Here is a 21,827-nt window from a genome sequence, read left to right as displayed (position 1 = left end):
GGCGCCCGCGAGCGAGTCCTCAACGAATGGGGGTGAATGGAGCTCAACGGCTAAAAACTAAAAGTTAAAATAGTTTCTAATCACTGAACCAGAACTTTCCTTTAGTTTTAGACAGTAGAAGGATGGATTTCACTAAAAAAGCAAAGAAATCTCACCTGTATGTTTCCTTTTTCTACAGCAAACAAGTTTTGGGCAGCAGGACGCCAACATTACTGCTACTGAGTGCTGATTGGTTGGCGAGCAGAGCAGCTCATTGGCTGTTCGCGCTCACTGACGTCATGAACGTACATGAGGCGCCTTTTAAAAACTCTAAAACGTGTTAAAATGTTTTACGCTGTGTTCAGTAAATTAATGTATTCTTTTACATTAAAAATGTTTTAGCATTTATAAACTATGATTTTGCTCAAATGCTCCATCTTCACCCTTCGTTTTGGACTCGTTTGGGAGCGCCCTCTAGTGTTTGAGAAAACCGGAGTGGTAATTCTCCTCTCTACACGTTCTCTGTCCGCACTCTCGGCTCCAGATATGATGTCACATAAAGGTCAAGAGGCTTGTCATTGGTAACATGGAGGCATAACATTCTGACCACCTCCTTGTTTCTACACTCATTGTCCATTTTATCAGCTCCACTTACTATATAGGTGCACTTTGTAGTTCTACAGTTACAGACTGTAGTCCATCTGTTTCTCTGATACTTTGTTAGCCCCCTTTTACCCTGTTCTTCAGTGGTCAGGACCCCCATGGACCCTCACAGAGCAGGTACTATTTGGGTGATGGGTCATTCTCAGCACTGCAGTAACACTGATATGGTGGTGGTGTGTTAGTGTGTGTTGCGCTGGTCTGAGTGGATCAGACACAGCAGTGCTGCTCGAGTTTTTAAACACTGTGTCCACTCACTGTCCACTCTATTAGACACTCCTACCTTGTCAGTCCACCTTGTAGATGTAAAGTCAGAGACGATGGCTCATCTGCTGCTGCACAGTTTGTGTTGGTCATCCTCTAGTCCTTCATCAGTGGTCACAGGACACTGTTAGCTGGATATTTTTGGTTGGTGGACTGTTCTCAGTCCAGCAGCGACACTGAGGTGTTTAAAACTCCAGCAGCACTGCTGTGTCTGATCCACTCAGAAACAGTTTATTACAGTGAGTATTAGAGTATGTAAATGATCTCTGCTGTGATTGGCTGGCTTGTACTGTGCCGTATTCAGAAGTCTGAAGTGTACAGCTGCTGAAACGTCCATCACATCATAAGGTGAATTCAACGTGAGGCTATTACACTGCAAAAAATGGTATCTTGTAAAGTAAAATTATCTCAAACATAGTCAATAAATCTAATATTTCTCCTGTTGAGATTGTTGTGAGCCTAATTTAAGATTATTTACCTCATTTATAGACATTTTTACTTGTTTTAAGTAATTTTAAGTAAAATTGTGTCACTAAATTGGCAGAAAATTGTGCATGTTTTAAGAAATGAGCTTGAAACCTGCAAAATTATCTGCCAGTACAGTGAGAGAATTTTACTTGTCCAGAAATAAACTGGATTATCTTAATGGACAATATTGACTAGATTTAAGATAATTCAAAATAAGTTGACATGATACCTTTTTTTTGCAGTCTGGTTTCCTTATACCAGAGTGGAGAGTACATTTAGAAACTGAGAGACGATGTTTACATAGAATTTTTATTTTTTAAAAAATCAGGGACGTTTGGGTGTCCATGATATGGACCCTTAAAATTAAAGAAACATCCTTTTTTCTGATATCCATTCAGATTAACTGGATAATTAAGCTGTTTTCAGCGGTATCCCTGCTGAATATCAGAAATTCCTTTCCATCGTCTCAGATCAAATAGTGCTTTCTTAACAAAACACAGGCAGCAAGTAGCAAAACTTTTAAGTGTTCATTAAAGACGTCATTGATGAGTCACTGTTTACTGCTGTTGCTGCTGTTACTGTGCGGTAGAGACCATCTGGGAGGAGATGTAGGGGTCGATGTCTCCCGGTGGTGAAGCGAGCAGGTGAGAGGTGTGAGAATCTCCTGACTGAGTTTGGGAGTAAAGCTCCAAACTGCCCGACGACACTGAGGAGGAGAGAGAGTGAGAGAGAGACATTATACAGAAGTTAGTCTCAGTCTTAAAAGAACATTATTGCCTGGATCATTTTAAGTATTAAGAGCATTCAGAGGGCCACAGTGGTTTACACTGAGCTTTGGGCTGCGACCAATAGTAGATCAATAATTCTGAACTAATGAAAGGAAAAAATGTCTCAGTTTGACCGGTACAGAGCCCCACTGGTGACATCCTTTCTTAATAAAAAATAATGGGTGGCCATAATTTACTAAGGCACAAGAACGAGATAAGTTAGGCCATAACTTAGTAAGGCAGGTAACATAATAACATAGTAACATAATTATCTCATTCCCATGCCTTACTGAGTCATAGCTCCAACTTATTCCCATGCCTTACTGAATCATAGCCCCAACTTAATTATCTCATTCCCATGCCTTACTGAGTCATAGCTCCAACTTATCTCATTCCCATGCCTTACTGAGTCATAGCCCCAACTTAATTATCTCATTCCCATGCCTTACTGAGTCATAGCTCCAACTTATCTCATTCCCATGCCTTACTGAGCCATAGCTCCAACGTATCTCATTCCCATGCCTTACTGAGTCATAGCCCCAACTTAATTTTCTCATTCCCATGCCTTACTGGGTCATAGCTCCAACTTATCTCATTCCCATGCCTTACTGAGCCATAGCTCCAACTTAATTATCTCATTCCCATGCTTTACTGAGTCATAGTCCCAACTTAATTTTCTCATTCCCATGCTTTACTGAGTCATAGCCCCAACTTAATTTTCTCATTCCCATGCTTTACTGAGTCATAGCCCCAACTTAATTTTCTCATTCCCATGCTTTACTGAGTCATAGCTCCAACGTATCTCATTCCCATGCCTTACTGAGTCATAGCCCCAACTTAATTATCTCATTCCCATGCTTTACTGAGTCATAGTCCCAACTTAATTTTCACATTCCCATGCTTTACTGAGTCATAGCCCCAACTTAATTTTCTCATTCCCATGCTTTACTGAGTCATAGCTCCAACGTATCTCATTCCCATGCCTTACTGAGTCATAGACCCAACTTAATTATCTCATTCCCATGCCTTACTGAGTCATAGCTCTAACATCTCATTCCCATGCCTTACTGAGTCATAGCTCCAACGTATCTCAGTCCCATGCCTTACTGAGTCATAGCCCCAACTTAATTATCTCATTCCCATGCCTTATTGAGTCATAGCTCCAACTTAATTATCTCATTCCCATGCTTTACTGAGTCATAGCCCCAACTTAATTATCTCATTCCCATGCTTTACTGAGTCATAGCCCCAACTTAATTACATAGTGACTCAGTTAATTAAGTACTGAGTAACAGCCCCAAACTTGTTTATCTCATGCCTTACTGAGTCACAACTTCACAGGATGGGTTTAGGGATCAACACCAGAAGGCAGATCCTGTGCAGAGGCAGTTACCTGGTACAGGTGAGCTGGGCTGCAGGTGTAGAGACTCCTCCTGTATCTGTCTGTCCGTGTGTTCTTCAGGATCTGAACTGAGACTCTAACAGGAACACAGAAAGTGTTACCAGCACAACAGCTGCAGCCAGTGGCAGGTATGAGTCTAAAGCAGCGACCCAGGATCACCGACTTTCTCTCACGACTTATTGGTCACGAGTTCTCTCTACTAGCACACAGAGGAGAAACATCACTGTGGTGTTTTTTCTGCTTCTCTGTTTCTGGCAGCAGTGTGTCAGAATATTGACTACCTTCAAATAATCGCTTAGTTTCTAGAAATACTGAGTGTGTTTACATGCACTTAATAATACAATAACTGCAGAAAATCAGATTTTATCAGTAATCCGATCAATGCATTTACATGCACTTGAGTAATCAGATAATGGGGACACTCCAGGTCTACATGAGTCAGACAGTAATCGGATGTCTGCTTTACAGCCTGCCAGTAAGCTCACAGATGAAGATGTGACATAAACATAACATTAAATCTCAAACTTCATACTGTGGCTTTCTTTAAACATCGCGCCACTTTACCCGAAAATATGAACATACATCATCTAGAAGATGAAGAGCATTTAAATCTTTCATTTAATCAAGCATGTATTTGGTTGCTTGCTTATTTCCGGTACCGCCGTCTGTTTTCACACCTGCTCAGACTGAGAAATCCGAAAGAAATCAGAGTAAGAGTCTACAGCACTGAGAAATCTGATTACTGAGCTAAAATCCAGCCTCTTTATCAGATTTCTTAATCAAATTTCTAGACCTTACTCTGATCTAAGAAATTTGAGTGTGCTGTTTACATGACCATTTGAATAATCAGATTCTGCAGAAATCTGATTGTGATCAGATTATTGAGTGCATGTAAACATACTCATTGACTTAGAATGCCAAAATAATGACGACCTACTTGTCAAAACAATGATTTATTTTCTGAGTGACTTATGCTGAAATTATGACTTAGTATCTTATTCTAATCAGTTATTGTCTTGAAATATTGACTTAGTATGTCACAATAATGATTTAGTACATCATAAAACTGACTTACTATGTCAATATAATGACTTAGTATCTTGTGATGGCTTATTAACCCTAGATCATTACATATTCTCCTGAAATATAGTATTATTTCAACATAGCATCTCAAAATCTAAAGAAAATAAGTGATTAATTTCAGATATGACGTCAGTATTTAGTATGACAATGTTTAGTAACACTGAGTTCCTCTTTAGAGGCTGATGAGCGCGTTTGCGACATGACGTGCACTGTAATCAAAATATTAATCTAAAAATGTAAAGTAAAATGTGTCTATATTCAGAATCCTGCCTTTACCAAATGTAACCTGCACTGAACACAGATTCTTTATGCTAGTGTTCTAGTATTTAGTTCTGTATTATGAATATTTGTATTCTAGCCAGTGTTATAATTTACTGAAAGTATCACTAAAAAGAAACTAGTGACAAATGTGCTCGTTAACTGTGATAAAATAAAAACTACAGTTTGCAAAAATACAAAAATGAAATCAAAACTACAACGTCCACTACAAAATACTTAAAACAGAATTATTGAGAATAAAAGTTTAGTTTTAGTTTTTTCAGTGTGTTATTGAGAGTTTAGAGGTGGAACTCTTTGAGAGTCTTTAAGTAAAGCTGGAGCTGAGCAAGCTATCACAGCATTCATCATAATATTAAAACTGAAACTAAATAAAAACTAAACTAAAACCATTAATGCACCTTTAAGACTGACTGAAACTAAACAGATTAAAAACCAAAATGAAAAAATAAGAACTAATGAACATTTCTAAACTATAACAGGCCTGGTCCTAACCCTGGGTACCGTCCATCCTCAGAATGTGGTCCTGCTGGCTGGACGTGAGGACCTTAGTCCAGACTAGCGCTGCTCTTCTGCACCGGCCTGTTTTCATGCATCCTGAAGTGGATCTAGTGAGAGATCTGAGATCTGCAGGAGGTTAAACCCACCTGTCGGACGGTGGTGAGGCTGGCGAGGGTTCCTATGCTGTTGCTATCAGCGATGACCATAGCCTGGGACAGGAGACTGGAGGACGGGTACGAGGCCAGATCTGTCTTACTGTACACTGAGACACAGACACACGGCGGTCAGTTTCATGAGTATCCATCATTCTCAAATGCTGAAACAGCAAAGGATTGATTACCTCTTTTTCATTTTTATATATCAAAAACAAATGAAAACAAATCTTCTTAATTTAGCTTTCGTTTAAAATTATAGGGCAAAAAAATAATAATCTTTCCATGTTATATTTTATTTCTTCTAATTTCATTACTATTTTAATTTTGTGTTTGTGCTTTTATTTTTGAAACATACTATTTCATTGAAAACCACCTTGAGCCACTATTTGTACCAAAAGTGCACTATATTTACTTAGCATCTCAAAATAATTACATTTTCTCTAAATATTGACTTATTATCATAATAATAATGATTTATTATCCTAAAATGCATACTTTCCTGAAATTTAACTCATTATTTCAACACAGTATCTAAAAATCTCAAGAAAATGTTATTACTTTCTGAAATGCAGTCAATATTGTTTTTAAAAAGTGATGATTTTGAGATATTAGGTCAATATTTCAATAAGAATATAAGATTTTAAAATAATATATCAGTCTTTCAGGAAAGCAAGTCATTATTTCACAGTGATTTATCAGTCCACTCAGGGTCCATTTTTAGCTTTTGTTGGTGCTTTTATTTTTTCACACTATTATTGTATAGGAAACCACTTTTAAGCCACTACATGCACCAAAATAATCACTTGTTTTCTCTAAATATTGACTTAGTATCATGTAATAATAGTGACTCATCATCTCGAAATTCTTGCTTTCTTGAGATGTAATTCATTATTTCAACATAGTATCTGAAAATCTCAAGAAAATGTTACTTATTTTAAGAAATGCAGTCAATATTTTTAAAAATTAAATTAAATAAATTATTTTAAAATAATAAATCAATATTTCAAGAAAACAAGTAATTATTTCACAGTGATTTATCAGTCTACTCAGGCTCTATTTTGATATTTTGTTTGTGCATTTATGTTTTTTAATCTTACTATTTACTTATAAACCACTTGAAGAAGCTCATTGCATCATGTTTGGTCAAGAAATAGCTTTAATGTGGCAAACAGTGCTACAGGAATTAATTTGAGGCTGTTCGTTTTCATTTATTGTTAGCAACGTTAGCATTGACCAGATTCTTCCTCTGAAGGTAAATATGACAGTGTTAGCCATGTGGCTAATCCTCCTCTCAGTGTACCACCTCAGTAACCCACTCACTGTGGCAGGGCAGCTGCGTCATGGTGGCCATGAAGGGGCTCGGCCCGATGTGGCCCTGCAGCTGCTGCGTGATTGGCTGCTGCGGCGAGGCGTGAAGCTGCTGCTGGAAGGAGATTGGCTGAAGCGTGGTGAAACCACCCCCTACGTTGTTGATTACGGGGACGGTCTGCGGCTGAGTGGACGTCAGACCTACAGACCAAAGATTACAGTGAACATATTTAAAATGAACAAAAAATAAATAAATGGGCACCAATAATTTAATCACTCTAGCTTTAATCCAGTTTTCACACCATTTAGGTTATTTATGTAAAACGGCTGTGGTCTAGTGTGATGTTTTGCTGAATGTACTGATTGCAAAAATACATAATATGCAAATGTAAGTAATATTTATAGTTAAACAGCAGTGGGGAAGACTCAGGGCCTTCTAGGCCTAAATCATATCTTATAAAAAAAAAAATTAAAGCATTTAATTTTTATTTAATAGAATCATCAGGTGCGTTGTAAGTCATTGTTCAGTGCTAAGTTTTGGAAACAAAAGGGTTTAAATCCTGAAATGGAAAATGATCCAGTCAGGATTGTCTTCTCTGTGGTATCTAGGTAGAAACAGCCAAGCTGCTCTCCCATTGGTCAGGACCTCAGGAGCTGGACTAAAGGCTTTACACATCAGATTAACTACCAACATAATTAGAAAATGACAGAGGAACCAACCAATCATGTTTGATTCACAGAAGGACCAATTTTGTGAGGGAAAAAAACTTTCTGGAGGTTCTAGATACGCCACTTTGAGCACGTGCCGTAGTCTAAGCAGGTTTGGGTTAGTTGTTAGGCGGCGGCAGCTCTACGTCAGAGCTCTTTACTGAAACAGTCACTGTGAAACTGATAGACACAAGCTCAGATATACAGTAATGTCTGTTACAAGCTTCACATAGAACATATAGAATGTTTTTACAAGTTCAAACGTTTGTATTTAATCTAGAATGGCCAAAACATTTTCATGTGCACCAGCATTAGCTTAGCGCTAACATACTATTAGAAATCCCATAGCACAAATGAGCGTTACAGTAGAAGGCCGAGCTCCAACAGTCACAGTCTGCCACTGATCAGTGATATAAACAATGTCAGATGTAGACGTTAAAGTGTAAATGTTCGACTTTACCTATCAGCAGTGATGAATCTCCCAGACTCATGACGCTGGGTAACGAGGCCATGATGAGGCCCTGCGGAGAACCAGAACCGGACACACCGTGCAGAGAGGTAAGGGTACTAACGGGCGGGAGAGAGCCCCCTACTGATACCTGAGAGAGAGAGACAGGAGAGAAAGGGGAGAAGGCAGTAGAGACAGAGTGGTGAGACCGTTCTCCATTACAGATCAGTGATGTGTACTGGATTACGACCCCAGCACTGGTTACGTGGTGATGCAGCTGTGATCACTGATTTTTAATACTGTAGATCCGGCAGTCCGTTATTTTGTGGTGATAAAGTGAAGCTCACTGTTTTCTGGTGCTGTGGGTCCAGCAGGGTGTGGCTCGGCTCCAGCTGGACCGGACTCGCCACCAGGTGACCCCCGCCGGCCCGATCTGAACTGCCACTCCGCACTGACCCCAAACTCTCACATATCGCAGACTGAGAGAACTTCAGACCTGGGAGGGGAGAGAGAGAGAGAGATTACTCATAAGGAGACAATGATAATCCAGAAAATAAATGACCACTGAAATAAACTTTAAACACCACCCTTACTAATGCACTAATGATCCATAATCCACTAATATCAGTTGCCTTTTTACACTGATCAGGCGTAACATTCTGACCACCTCCTTGTTTCTACGCTCATTGTCCATTTTATCAGCTCCTCTTACTATATAGGTGCACTTTGTAGTTCTACAGTTACAGACTGTAGTCCATCTGTTTCTCTGATACTTTGTTAGCCCCCTTTTACCCTGTTCTTCAGTGGTCAGGACCCCCATGGACCCTCACAGAGCAGGTACTATTTGCGTGGTGGGTCATTCTCAGCACTGCAGTAACACTGACGTGGTGGTGGTGTGTTAGTGTGTGTTGTGCTGGTCTGAGTGGATCAGACACAGCAGTGCTGCTGGAGTTTTTAAACACCTCAGTGTCGCTGCTGGACTGAGAATAGTCCACCAACCAAAAATATCCAGCCAACAGCGTCCTGTGGGCAGCGTCCTGTGACCACTGATGAAGGACTAGAGGATGACCAACACAAACTGGACAGCAGCAGATGAGCCATCGTCTCTGACTTTACATCTACAAGGTGGACTGACAAGGTAGGAGTGTCTAATAGAGTGGACAGTGAGTGGACACAGTGTTTAAAAACTCCAGCAGCACTGCTGTGTCTGATCCACTCGTACCAGCACAACACACACTAACACACCACCACCACGTCAGTGTTACTGCAGTGCTGAGAATGATCCACCACCCAAATAGTACCTGCTCTGTGAGGGTCCATGGGGGTCCTGACCACTGAAGAACAGGGTAAAAGGGGGCTAACAAAGTATCAGAGAAACAGATGGACTACAGTCTGTAACTGTAGAACTACAAAGTGCACCTATATAGTTAGTGGAGCTGATAAAATGGACAATGAGTGTAGAAACAAGGAGGTGGTCATCATGTTATGTCTGATCGGTGTGTATTTCAGTTACTATTAGTTTTATATTGTTATTATTATTATTCTATTATTATTACCCTGTGTGGGGCTGGGTGGGAGCGTCTGTGCGGCGCTGGCTGCTGATTGGCTGCTGTACGGTGTGTCCAGAGCCAGTTTGTGGCGGAAAGCTTCTTCTTTACGGCGGTTAGCGAACCAATTATAGACTCGAACCTCAGTGACCAGATTAGAGCCCAAACCGGCCAGCTGGGACGGAGACACGCCCCTCTGCAGACACTCCGCTCTGAAACACACACACACTCTTCAGAATCAGCTTCCATTTATTATATATACACAATAATATCTTTGTTTTTAATATACAGCACTGTGCGAAAGTCAGAGACCACCCTTCACTCTCCACTCACTTCAATTTCCATTTCTTCTTTCTTCTTAAATCTAGTCAAAATATCTAAATATTCTCGTTATGAGAATGTTCTAATAATTTTAGAAGATTATTTCTAATGTTAAGGTTTTTATTAAAAGTAGTGAAAGTGTCTTATTTCATTGGCAGATTAAGTGACACAAGTGATCTGCCAATGGAGCAAAACACGTTTATACGATAAAATGACCTAAAACAGGTGAAAATGTGTAGAAATAAGTTAAATAATCCTTTAATATTCATACAACAGTCTTATATTGAGAAATATTAGAAATGTTGGCTAGATTTAAGATGTTTTCACTTGCTAGGATATCATTTCTTTCTTCCCAATCAGACGTTTTAATGAAGACACTGCATGATGTGTTCAAATTTAGCTTGACTGGCGTTCAACCAAAAACATCAGCAACTCCACATTGTTCTACGTCTCCAAACCTGCGCTGATCCCCCACCGTGCTTGACTGCTTCATTGCTTCAGCGATGCACGTTCTGCTTTCTGTTACCTCCAGAGATCTAGACATTTGGCTACATTCACGGTACCAGGTTGATGTGGCACAAATCCGATTTTTTGCCCTGATGTGACTCAGATCTGATGTTTTCAGGGCTGTGTGGACACAAATGGCCATGTGACCTTAATGTGACGCTCAGATCGCCATCGTTCAGCGTTACCATGGCAGCAGCGCCGAACAGAAGTTAAAGCCTGTAAACGGTGGAAAAGCAGCTCATCTCACCTTTTTCTCCTTCGTCTCGCTCTAATAATGAAGCTGAAAGCTGATCAGAGTTAATGATCTTCTCAGCGAAGCTCGTTCTGCTCGTTAGTTTGTGCTGATGATGAACGTGATTCATTCACGTGACGTTACTGAGTAGGATGAGCTCATGAGGGTCATTTCAGGACACCAGGTCACATTAATGACAGATTTGAATCACTTACCTAAACGAGTGTGAACCATCGTGTCAAAGAGATCGGATTTGAGCAAGAAATCGGATTTGAGCAATGAGGCTTGTAATGTGAACGTAGCTTAGACTCAAGTCGATAAAAACCTTAGACGTCCAGTTTCATTGTTCTAGTGCAGATGATCTTCTTCATCCATAACAAGTTAACATGGCAGAAGAGTGAAGAGGACAGACTAGATACACTGCAAAAATATCTTAGCAAGTGAAAACATCTTAAATCCAATCAATATATCTAATATTTCACATTATGAGGTTGTTTTATGAATATTATACAATTATTTGACTTATTTCTAGACACTGTTTACTTGTTTTTATAGAATCCATATAATTTTAGCTAATGAAAGAGTTTTATTCCATTGGCAGACCATTTACTTGTTTTAAGCATTATTTATTAAAATAAGCCCAATGATATCCTTCATTTTTCAACACAAGTAAACTCATGAGATAAAACTAGAACTGCGCAGGTTAAGCTTGCTAAAATGTTGCTAGGTGGTTGCTATGGTATCTTTGCTCAGATGTTGCTAGGTGGTTGCTATGGTATCTTTGCTCAGATGTTGCTAGGTGGTTGCTATGGTATCTGAGGTGATTGCTAGGGTGTTGCTAAGCAGTTGCTATCATATCTCAGGAGGATGCTAGGGTGTTGCTAGGTGGTTGCTATGGTATCTTTGCTCGGGTGTTGCTTAGTGGTTGCTATGGTATCCCAGGATATTGCTAGGGTGTTGCTATGTGGTTTCTATAGTATCCCAGATTATTGCTAGGGTGTTGCTGTGCGGTTGCTGTGGTATCACAGGAGGATGCTAGAACGTTGTTAGGTGGTTGCTATGGTATCCATGATGGTTTCTAGGGGGCTGCTAGGTGGTTGCTATGGTATCTCAGATGATTGCTAGGGTGTTGCTAGGTGGGTTGCTATGGTATCCATGATGGTTGCTAGGGGTTTGCCAGGGGGTGCTGGTGTTTGCTATGATACCCTACATGGTTCATAAGGTGTTACTAAGGGACGACTTTTATTGCAATAAAAGCTGGGTGCACAAACTTTTGCACCCCATTCATTCCTATGGGAAAAAAGTTTGGCATTTAACGATCATTGTATGTAAAACGTACGTCTGAAAGCTGTGTACAAGCACACCATTACCAAACAGACCAAACATGCTGGAGCTGGAACGGAGTCGAGAAATATTATAAATAATGGCTAGATTTAAGATGTTTTCACTCGCTAAGATATCATGTTTTGCAGCATACTGACAGATTTTGTGCAATTTTCTGTTAAATATTTTGTTGCAGTTGGAACAAAACCTCGTATCCCCCAAACAGCAACTTTACAGGAGAAGGAAAAACATTATTGTAATGGAGGTTAATGTAATTAGATTTTTTTCCAAGTAATTTTGGATCATTTTTATTAGTCCAATGCAAAGGTTAACCAAATTATGCAAAAAAATATTTTTTTTCTTTTCACCAAAATGTTAAAATATGCAAAAAAAGTCAAACACAATAAAAAATGGAAATTATGTAGTGGATCTGTGAAAATATCTTAAGTCTAGTCAATATTACTGTTTTTGAGATTGTTGTAAGAATATTATAAGATTATTTCGCTGATTCCTCAACATTTTTTAAACGTATTGAGCATTTTTAATCCAACTAAAGTGTCTTATTCCACTAGCAGATGACTTTAATTATTATTACTATGTATTATTTCTACTGCAGTAGTACAATAATCTGCCAGTGGAATAAGACACATCTGCTAGATACAATTACTTAAAACAAGCAAAAAATATAAAAATAGGTTGAATAATCTCATAATGTTCTTACAATAATAATGAGAAATATCAGAGATACTGAACACATTTAAGATGTTTTTACTTGTTAAGATCATTTTCTGCAGTGAAGGTTTTTGCGCAGTGCTGTATATATCAAATTATACAGTGTGCAATGAAATACTGTAAACTACACCGAAAGGTATTTTTAGATGTTTATGCTGCATCTAATATTCCTTCTTTTCCTTCCTGCTGATTATTTGAAACCTGTGAAGTTTCATTTTACACGTTTATTCTAATCTGACGTGGTTTTATATCGCAGGTGAGTGCTGAGTGTTTACCGGTTGCACTCCTCCACCAGCCCCTCTCTCTCCTCCTTGCTGGGGTTCTTCTGTCGCTCGTAGGCCTGGAACAGGATCTGCTGGGACGCCGGACCCCATTTAAACCGGTTCCTCCGCCCCTTCCTGCCCTCCTCCCCCACCTCCTCTCCTGACAACACACCCCGACTCGCGTTCGTAAACTCTGTCCATCACAGGAGAGGGCAGTTAGTCTGATTAGACTGACTGGGTTATTACGCTGACAGGCACTGGTCAGTTCACACAGTGGAGCCTGTGTCCATTATTAAGGCTATAAATTGGAGCATCCATCATATACACCCTCAAAAAAGATGGTTCTTCAAGGGTTCTTTAGTAAAGATAGTGGTTCTCTATAGCACCATGAACACTCAAAGAACCATTTGCATACTCAAATGGTTCTCTGAATGGTGAAATGGTTCTTCAGATTGGGAGAAAGTGTTGTATATGGTTCCAAAAAAGGGTTCTGCTGTTGTTACAATGTCAAGCTTGCAACAATAGAACAACCCTTTTTGTGTTATATAGAACCATATACAACACTTTCTCCCAATCTGAAGAACCATTTCACCATTCAGAGAACCATTTAAGTATGCAACTGGTTCATGGTTCTACATCATGGTCTTAACTAAAGAACCCTTGAAGAGCCCTTTTTTAAGAGTGTTCTCTACATGGATGATTCTATTGATCTGGTTCAAAGTCAGAGCTGAAACACATTTGAGGACTTTTAACTGATTTTGGACTTTAGATTAAAATGCTTTTTCTCTGAGTGACTCTAAACCTTAATTATGTTCATTTTATTAAAACTAATGGTTGAAGAAAAATATGAATATTTAAGATTTAAAAGAATTAAAAGGATCTGTTAAACTCAAGGTATTCATAGAGACAGTAATAAGCTAAATATATGCAAAATCATCATTTATAGGGCACTTTCCATTGGGAGGTGTCTGTCCCAAACCCTAACCCCTAAATTTATGCCTTTTACTTATTTACTTAATGCTTAAAATTAAAAATAGTCATTACTAAAACACTTTTTCAGCAGTTTATGTAAACATTTTTTGTGTTTTAGTGAAAAATATGATTATTTGTGAACAGCTGTTCAAAGCTGTGTTTGCTGGTCATGTACAGGCTGAGTTTTTAAGTTCTGCTCAAAATAAGCTAAAATAGTCACCACCGAAACGGTCACTACTGAAACATTTGGTAAAGTTTCAGAGTTAAGATTGTTTTGCTAGTGACCAAAATGGATTGTTCAGTCGTTTGTTTTAATAATTAAACATATTTAAGGTATAGGGTCCCTCAAAGCAAAAGGTCCCAGATGTCTTTAGACGTTGAACTGATTCACTGTATTGATCCGTATAGAGATATCAGGTATAAGAAGACTGATCTAACGCTACTGTAAAGCAGCCTAACAGTGCGAGAGTGGCGTAATACTCACGTTTGCTGATCTCGTCCTGTTTCTTGACGTACCAGCTGTAGAGAGCAGCTCGTTTCTGGTTCTTCATGGGCGTACCTTTGTTCAGGTGTTGGGACAGGTGAGACTGGTTCAGGCCTGTGGACTCCACCACCTCTCTCTGAGGGAGATTGTGCTGCTGCATGTAGCTCTTTACCATCTTAGCCACGTGCCACGGGTCCTCCCTAACACAGCGTGTTCATTCGTTTTAGCCCAGTGGTCAACATGATCATTTTTTGCAACACATACAATTTTTACAAATAAATAAACATCATTCATTATTAATTGATCTTGTCTGTAATATATAAGCCTATATAATAATACTGCATTCTAAATATAGAAACTTACTAATTTAATTCCAAAAACGTTGAGACATCATGTAAAATGCTAAAAAAAACAGAAAGCACTGATTGATAAATTCTGTATTACATTGAAAACATGTTTTACCTTATAAACTTCATTGTTTTATGTAAATATACACTCATTCCATTTTTGATGTGTTTGCCAAAGTTGTTACAGAAACATGTTTACCCCGGTGTTACATCACCTTTCCCTTAACAGCACATAATAATCATTCAAGGACTGAAAACACAACCTGATCCAGTTAAAAAGAGAAATTTTATTGCTGTTCTTCTGTTATACAAGTCTTCAGCTGTGCAACCTTATGGGGCTTTCAGTAGCCACGTTTACATGCAGCCAAATAATCCATTAATAATCCGACTAATAGATCAGTCGGAATGTAAAGACCTTAATCTGAATAGTCTAGTCCAATTGAGGCCATTCGGAATACAGTTTCTATCGATTGATCGAGGTGGGTAATCCTGTAAATAATCCGTTGAATAGAAGAATAATATCCGTGTAAACGCCTGTATCTGATTACATTCCCTATCGGAAAGTTTAAGTCCGTTCTGATCATGTTCGTCGCGTCATAGTGAAAGAAACTGGTCTGCAGAGGAGACGAAGTTTATGCTCTGATCTTTAAAAGACGGCGGTGGGACGGACGTCCAGCTTATGTGTCTCAGAACACGACGTCTTCCTCTCGGCCTTCTTTAATAAGGACATGTGAAGGACGTTTTCCTGAGTCTGACATCATTTTAAAGCAGTTAAAAACACAAGCACTGCTCACTGCTGCTCATCTCACTCTGACTGGACTCACATGATGCTGGTTGTCATGGTAACGTCTGCACTAAGTGGTTCTCCATGCATGCGTGTAATTATGGATGGGCATGTAAACAAAAAGACTTTCATCAGAGTGTTGAGTAGAGTGAAATATAAACACCTCAGTCTTAATCTTTAATCAGAATGTGTTCAATCGGATTGGCAAAAATCTTTGCATGTAAACACAGACAATGTCCTGTCTTGAGTTTAATAAGACACACGTTTTCAATAGGAGAAAGTTCTGGCCAGTCCAGCACCCACACTCTCTAATTATGCTCATGCTGTTCTAACACGTACAGAATGTTTCTTGGTGTTGTCATGTTGAAATTATGGAGGTTCCTGATAAAGACGGCGTCTAAAAGGCAGCATAAGTTGCTCCAAAATGTGTTTAGATTTAATGGGGCTTTCACAGATGTGCAGGTTACCCACTTATAACCTCTCCCCCACCCCCACCATGACAGACATTGGATTTTAAACTTTACACTGGTAACAATCTGGACGGTCTTTTTCTTCTGTGGGCTGAAGAACACAACATCCACTATTTCTATAAACAGTCTGAAAGATGGACCACAATACACGTTTTCATTGAGCATCAGTCCATATCAGATGAGCTTTAGCCCAGAGAAGTCGGTGGCGTTTCTGGACATTGTTGAAATGTGACCTTCACTGTGCAGAGTACAGCCTTAACCTGCATTTGCAGATGCAGCGATGAACAGTGTTTATTGACAACCTGAGCTGAGTTGTGGTTTTCGGCCTTTTTCTTTACGCACAAATATTTCTCTGGATTCTCTGAATCTTTGGATGATATTATGCACTGTAGAGCAGGGGTTTCAAACTCAACCACTAAAAGGGCCATATTAAAAAATCTCAACAAATCCATGTGCCAGCTGTGTTTATTTTATTTTTACTGAACATTTTTCCTTGACCCCAACTGGCCACTGTTTATTCAAAATACATCAAAACTACAATGGCAAAAAGGCACTGACTACTTAAACACTTCAAAAGTAATTTTAAATAAAAACAAATTGTTTTTGTCCCCAGTGTACAGTAGGTTTTTAAAACAGCCCATTCGCTTGAACTGGACATCTGGTACCTGGCATTTTGTTTGTTTTGTGGTGCAGTCTCATAGCTCGTTGTAGGGGGTGGGAGCCCATATCATGCATGCTGGGAACTGTAGTGCAGCTCATAGTGAAATGGGCCAATATTAATAGAAATTTAAAATAATAATGCAGGTTGAACAGGATTGTGTCACGGGCCTGACTTGGCCTGCAGATCTTGTGTTTGACACATGGGCTGTAGAGGGTAAAATCTTTGCAAAACCATACTGAGAAACTTTGTTCTTAAACAAAAACCTGCTGCTGTCAGATTATTTGATGCATTTTTTGGCGATAAGCATCGACCCGTCCTCGCTCATAGAGGATTCAGCCTTTTCTGGACGCTCCGTTTACACTCAAGCATGATTGCATCATCTTTTTAGAATGCTTTTATTAATTTTCATAACATTTCTAGTCCTAATTTGCCCTGATTCCAGCTTTTTTGGAACATCTTATAGGCATATGTTTACAAAAAAGCAATGAAGTTGAAAGGCTAGTCAGTTCACGTCTTATCTCTGTGCTGGTTTTGTTGAAATGCAGGTCACAGTAGATGGACACATCACTGCTTTCTTTGTTTTTGTTTGCAGTTCACACACTGTCCCACCCTTTCCACAATAGAGTTTGTACCTTATTAACCAAGAAGCCATCAAGATTATATGATTATAACATTTTAGGATCACTGCATCTTCAGCATTTCGGCTTGAACAGCGCTGGCCCGAGCAATAAAGTGGGCCCAAAAACACGAACATCAGCAAACGTATGCCGGTCGTTTTGGACGCAGCGCTGGAGGAGTGGGTGTTTACAGATTTCTGTACTACAGTGCTGGTGATATCAGTCATTGTGTTGAAACTGAGCAAGGAAGAGAGAGAGAGAGAGAGAGATGTTGACACTGTAAGATAAGGCCGTGGACGAAGGGGTCAGAGTCCAGCGACACAGACTGTCAATAAAAGCGGCTGTGTAAACGTCCACACAGTCACAAACACATGCACAAGAAGACTTTTAAAGAAAGAAATCCCTCTTCGGCTCATTTTTAACTTTAAAGCATGTGTCCACGAACCTGCCGGCCCCCCGAAAGCTGGACGCTGAGACCCCTGCAGCACAGCGACGCTGCTATCTCCGCAGTGCGCTCAATGAAATGTACACACAGCCCGCAGTCACACTGTGTCACTCTGTTAATTTTAACCAGTCCATGTAGCTCATTTATTAAAGAGGTAGAAATGGCCCGAGAATAATGAATAGGGTGGGTAATTAGTAACTAGAAAAGGTGGAACCTCTCTCCTTTATATATTCATCCCATCAGCTGGGAGAACGAGCAGAGAAGGAGAGCTGGGATGGAGGGCTGGAGAGAGAGAGAGAGAGACAGAGAGAGAGAGACCCTGTGAGGATGGAGAGGAAGCAGAAGAGAGAGACTTAAGGAGTCATCTGACAGGTAAGAGCAGAACAGACGGAAAAAACAACAGAGCGAGTTACGTTTAACCCCTTAAAGTGCGAGAGACTGTACATAACTTACATAACGTACATACCGGTGTCTGTGTCGTTACTAAATAATTAACAGTAGTTATTAAATAATGTACTGCAGTTACTAAATAGTAAATCTAAAGATTAATAACTGGACTTAAGCTGAGAGTTTAAGGAGTTAAACTTAAGAACATTGGCTTTTTTGTCTTTTCAGATGTTTTAGCACACAGAGTATGTCTGGAGTATATATAAAGTGTTTATAGAGTGTTTATTGCGTAGAATGTATATGGAGCATATATAGAATGTATATCAATACATACGGAGTGGAATATGTGAAATGTATAGAGCATGCATATAGACATAAATTAAGTGTATATTGAGAATATATGAAATGTATAGGGAGTGCATATAGATATATATGGAGTGTATTTGGAGAATATATAGAATGTATATACAGTATATAGAGAAAGTATAGAGATCAAATAGGAGATACATGTAGAATATATATAGTGCACCTTAATGTATATGTATATGTATGTAGAGTGTATATGGAGTATATATATGGAATATATATATAGAGTATATATGCAGCATATATGGAGTGTAAATGAAGTATATATAGAGCATATATGGCATATATATGGAATATATATGCAATATATTTAGACTATAAACTATATAAACTATAGTTTATATATAAATACTCCAGACTGATCTGGAGTATTTAAAACTGCATATAGAATATATATGGAGAATTTATGGGGCATGCATGCGGTACATATATAGAGTGTAAAAAGGGTATATATAGAGGATATATGGAGTATATATGCAATATATTTAGACTGTATATGGCATATATATGGAGTATGTATAGATTGTACATGGTTTATATATATACTGTATATGGAGTGTATATGGAGTACATATGGAGTATATATTATGTATTTATATAGAACATATATGTAGCATTTATAGAGAATGTATGGAGTAGAATATATATGTAAATTTCACAGAGTGTATATGGAGTGTATATATAGTATATATGGAGTATATATGGAGTATATATGGTCTATATAAGCTGAATATAGACTGATAGAAACTCACTGCAGCAGATGGTCCACTTCTGCTCTCTGTCTGGCAGCTTCCTGTGGCGGTAGCTTCTCCAGCTCCCTGAAGATTGGTGGAGGATAATCCATCTCGCCCTCCTCCGAGCTCTCTCCATCCGCACGGTCACTCCGGTCAGCCCCGGCTCGCTCTCTCTCTCGTTCCAGCTCACCCATGGCCTGCACCAGCACCTCTCTGGTCAGCCCCGAGCCCAAAAGTGACCACACCAGCTGCTCCTGTAAGGCCGAGAGTCTGCGGACGCTTCCTGTTGACTTTCGCTCCTCTCCTCCGTCCATCGCTCTTTCGCTGGACTCCATTGTCTTTGCTGCTGGACGGTGCGCCTTAGGAGCTGACCACAGGGAGGGATTCAACAGTGAGCTTGATACAGGGACACGTATAGACATACATGCGGTTTGGCAGTGTGGTGCTAAAGCAGTGAGGGCACCACCAGGCACTCAGATCAGTACGCAAACACTAATAACCCGCTGTGGTCAGCAGTGCTGTCTATATGTGTGGTGCTAAATGAAGTAATGAAGGTCCTTACATTGATGTGTAAACACTGATAACTCACACACAAGCACACACAAGCACAAACGAACCATGCTCGCACACTCGCTGACACACTCATATTCACCTGTGCGGTTCTCCCGGCTCTAGATATCAGCTTTCGTCCCTCAGTGCGGTCAGTTTGCCCATAAATAATCGTCCAAACAGCTCGTGTCCACTTCCTCTCGGCCTTCTCCGTCTCTGCCCGCAAACCTGCTGCTGTTTTTGCTTTCAAATGCGATTTTTTTTTTCTCTTTGCTTCCCACTTCACCCCCTCCTCCCTCTCTCTCTCTCCCTCTCTCTCCCTTTCTCTCTCTCTCAGACTGAACTTTGGCCCCATCTCCCTCCATTCCCGGTTCAGTTCAGAGTGCAGAGTCTAATCATGACCCTTCAGTGCAGAGAAACACACCACACACACATCTTCATCCACCCGTCCATCTGCCCACTGCTGCCCACTCAAAACTCTCCTATTTCTTCACACGGCGCTCTGAGGTTCTCTGTGTAAAGTCAATATAGAACCAGTAGGCTACCATTACAGAACCGACAGAAACTGAGATCAGGCAGGAAACGAAGATCAGTTTGGGTTCTGCAGGAATGAAAAATGAAAGGAATGAATTTATAAACAGCCACTGTATTTCTCACATTATGATGTGTTTAATGTGTCTACAGTGCCGAACAGGCTGCTTCACCCTGCTGTTTCACCATTTCTAGTTCTTTTATATTATTTTAGTGTTTTGTGTCTGTTTTGTATTTATACTCTTTGATATGCTGTGTTTTATGTCAAAGAGACTGAGGAACTTATAGAAATACAATTCTTGTTGTATTATTGTAATGTGAGTAAAGTATTTTCATACTTTCTGTAATATAATGCTAATCGTTGCACACTTTCCATAATGAACACTTTTTTACTGTACTTTTATGTGTATTTTGTAAAGTAAGGCTAACTTTTGCACACTTTTTGTGCTGCAAAGCTAACATTAGCACACTTTTTGTACCATAAGGCTAACGTTTGCATACTTTTGGTACAGTAAGGCTAACTTTTGCGTACTTTTTGTGCCGTAAGGCTAACATTAGCACACTTTATGTACCATAAGGCTAACATTTGCACACTTTATGTACCATAAGGCTAACATCTGCACACTTTTGGTACAGTAAGGCTAACTTTTGCATACTTTTTGTGCTGTAAGGCTAACATTAGCACACTTTTTGTACCATAAGGCTAACGTTTGCATACTTTGGGTACAGTAAGGCTAACTTTTGCATACTTTTTGTGCTGTAAGGCTAACATTAGCACACTTTATGTACCACAAGGCTAACTTTTGCACACTTTTGGCCCTGCAAGGCTAACTTTTACACAATCTTTGCACTGGAAAGCTAATCTTTGCACATTTTTATACTGCAAGGCTGACATTGTCACACTTTTTGTACTGTAAGGCTAACTTTTGCACACTTTTTGTACCATAAGGGTAACATTAGCACACTTTTTGTACCGTAAGGCTAACTTTTGCACACTTTTTGTACCATAAGGCTAACTTTTGCACACTTTTCCTACTGCAAGGCTAACCTTTGCATACTTTTTGTGCTGTAAGGCTAACATTAACAGACATTATGTACCATAAGGGTAACATTAGCACATTTTTGTACCATAAGGCTAACATTTGCACACTTTTGGCCCTGCAAGGCTAACTTTTACACAATCTTTGCACTGGAAAGCTAATCTTTGCACATTTTTTTGTACTGCAAGGCTGACACTGTCACACTTTTTGTACTGTAAGGCTAACTTTTGCACCCATCTTTGTACTGCAAGGCTAATATTGGCACACTTTTTGTATGGAAAGGCTAAAACACTTTATTTTAATGGTCCACTGTAGTTGGTTTGTAGATGCTCATTTTCGTTTTATCTAACATTCAACAAAATATGTATTAAATGCAACTGAACTTAAAGTTGAACGTGCTACAATGTAAGAATCAGTAGATCATCTATAGGGCACCATCAGAATAAAGCATGACTAATATTTTGTATTTCTCACACATCTGAGAAAAGCCTGAACA

General features: G+C 39.4%; 1 protein-coding gene and 1 long non-coding RNA gene across 2 annotated transcripts; one reads left to right on the top strand and one right to left on the bottom strand.

Moving 5' to 3' along the window:
• Positions 1–1,666: 1,666 nt before the first annotated feature.
• On the bottom strand, positions 1,667–20,055 carry hnf1a (HNF1 homeobox a). The gene is made up of 11 exons (XM_036578207.1): positions 19,864–20,055; positions 19,230–19,578; positions 14,401–14,600; positions 12,957–13,137; positions 9,576–9,778; positions 8,367–8,515; positions 8,032–8,170; positions 6,876–7,064; positions 5,547–5,662; positions 3,532–3,616; positions 1,667–2,077 (listed from the first exon to the last, which is right to left on the bottom strand). The coding sequence occupies exons 2-11, from the start codon at positions 19,544–19,546 to the stop codon at positions 1,947–1,949; spliced, it is 1,710 nt and encodes a 569-aa protein (XP_036434100.1). The 5' UTR covers positions 19,547–19,578; positions 19,864–20,055; the 3' UTR covers positions 1,667–1,946.
• Positions 17,963–20,688, top strand: LOC118813093. The gene is made up of 2 exons (XR_005007604.1): positions 17,963–18,096; positions 19,267–20,688. It is a non-coding gene; the product is annotated as an uncharacterized LOC118813093 (long non-coding RNA).
• The last annotated feature ends 1,139 nt before the right edge of the window (positions 20,689–21,827 follow it).

The sequence above is a fragment of the Colossoma macropomum genome, unplaced genomic scaffold (genome assembly GCF_904425465.1).
Source record: "Colossoma macropomum unplaced genomic scaffold, Colossoma_macropomum, whole genome shotgun sequence".
NCBI classification, from domain to species: domain Eukaryota; kingdom Metazoa; phylum Chordata; class Actinopteri; order Characiformes; family Serrasalmidae; genus Colossoma; species Colossoma macropomum.
Note: the sequence above shows the minus strand (reverse complement) of the source record. Positions and strands in the feature narration are given on the sequence as shown.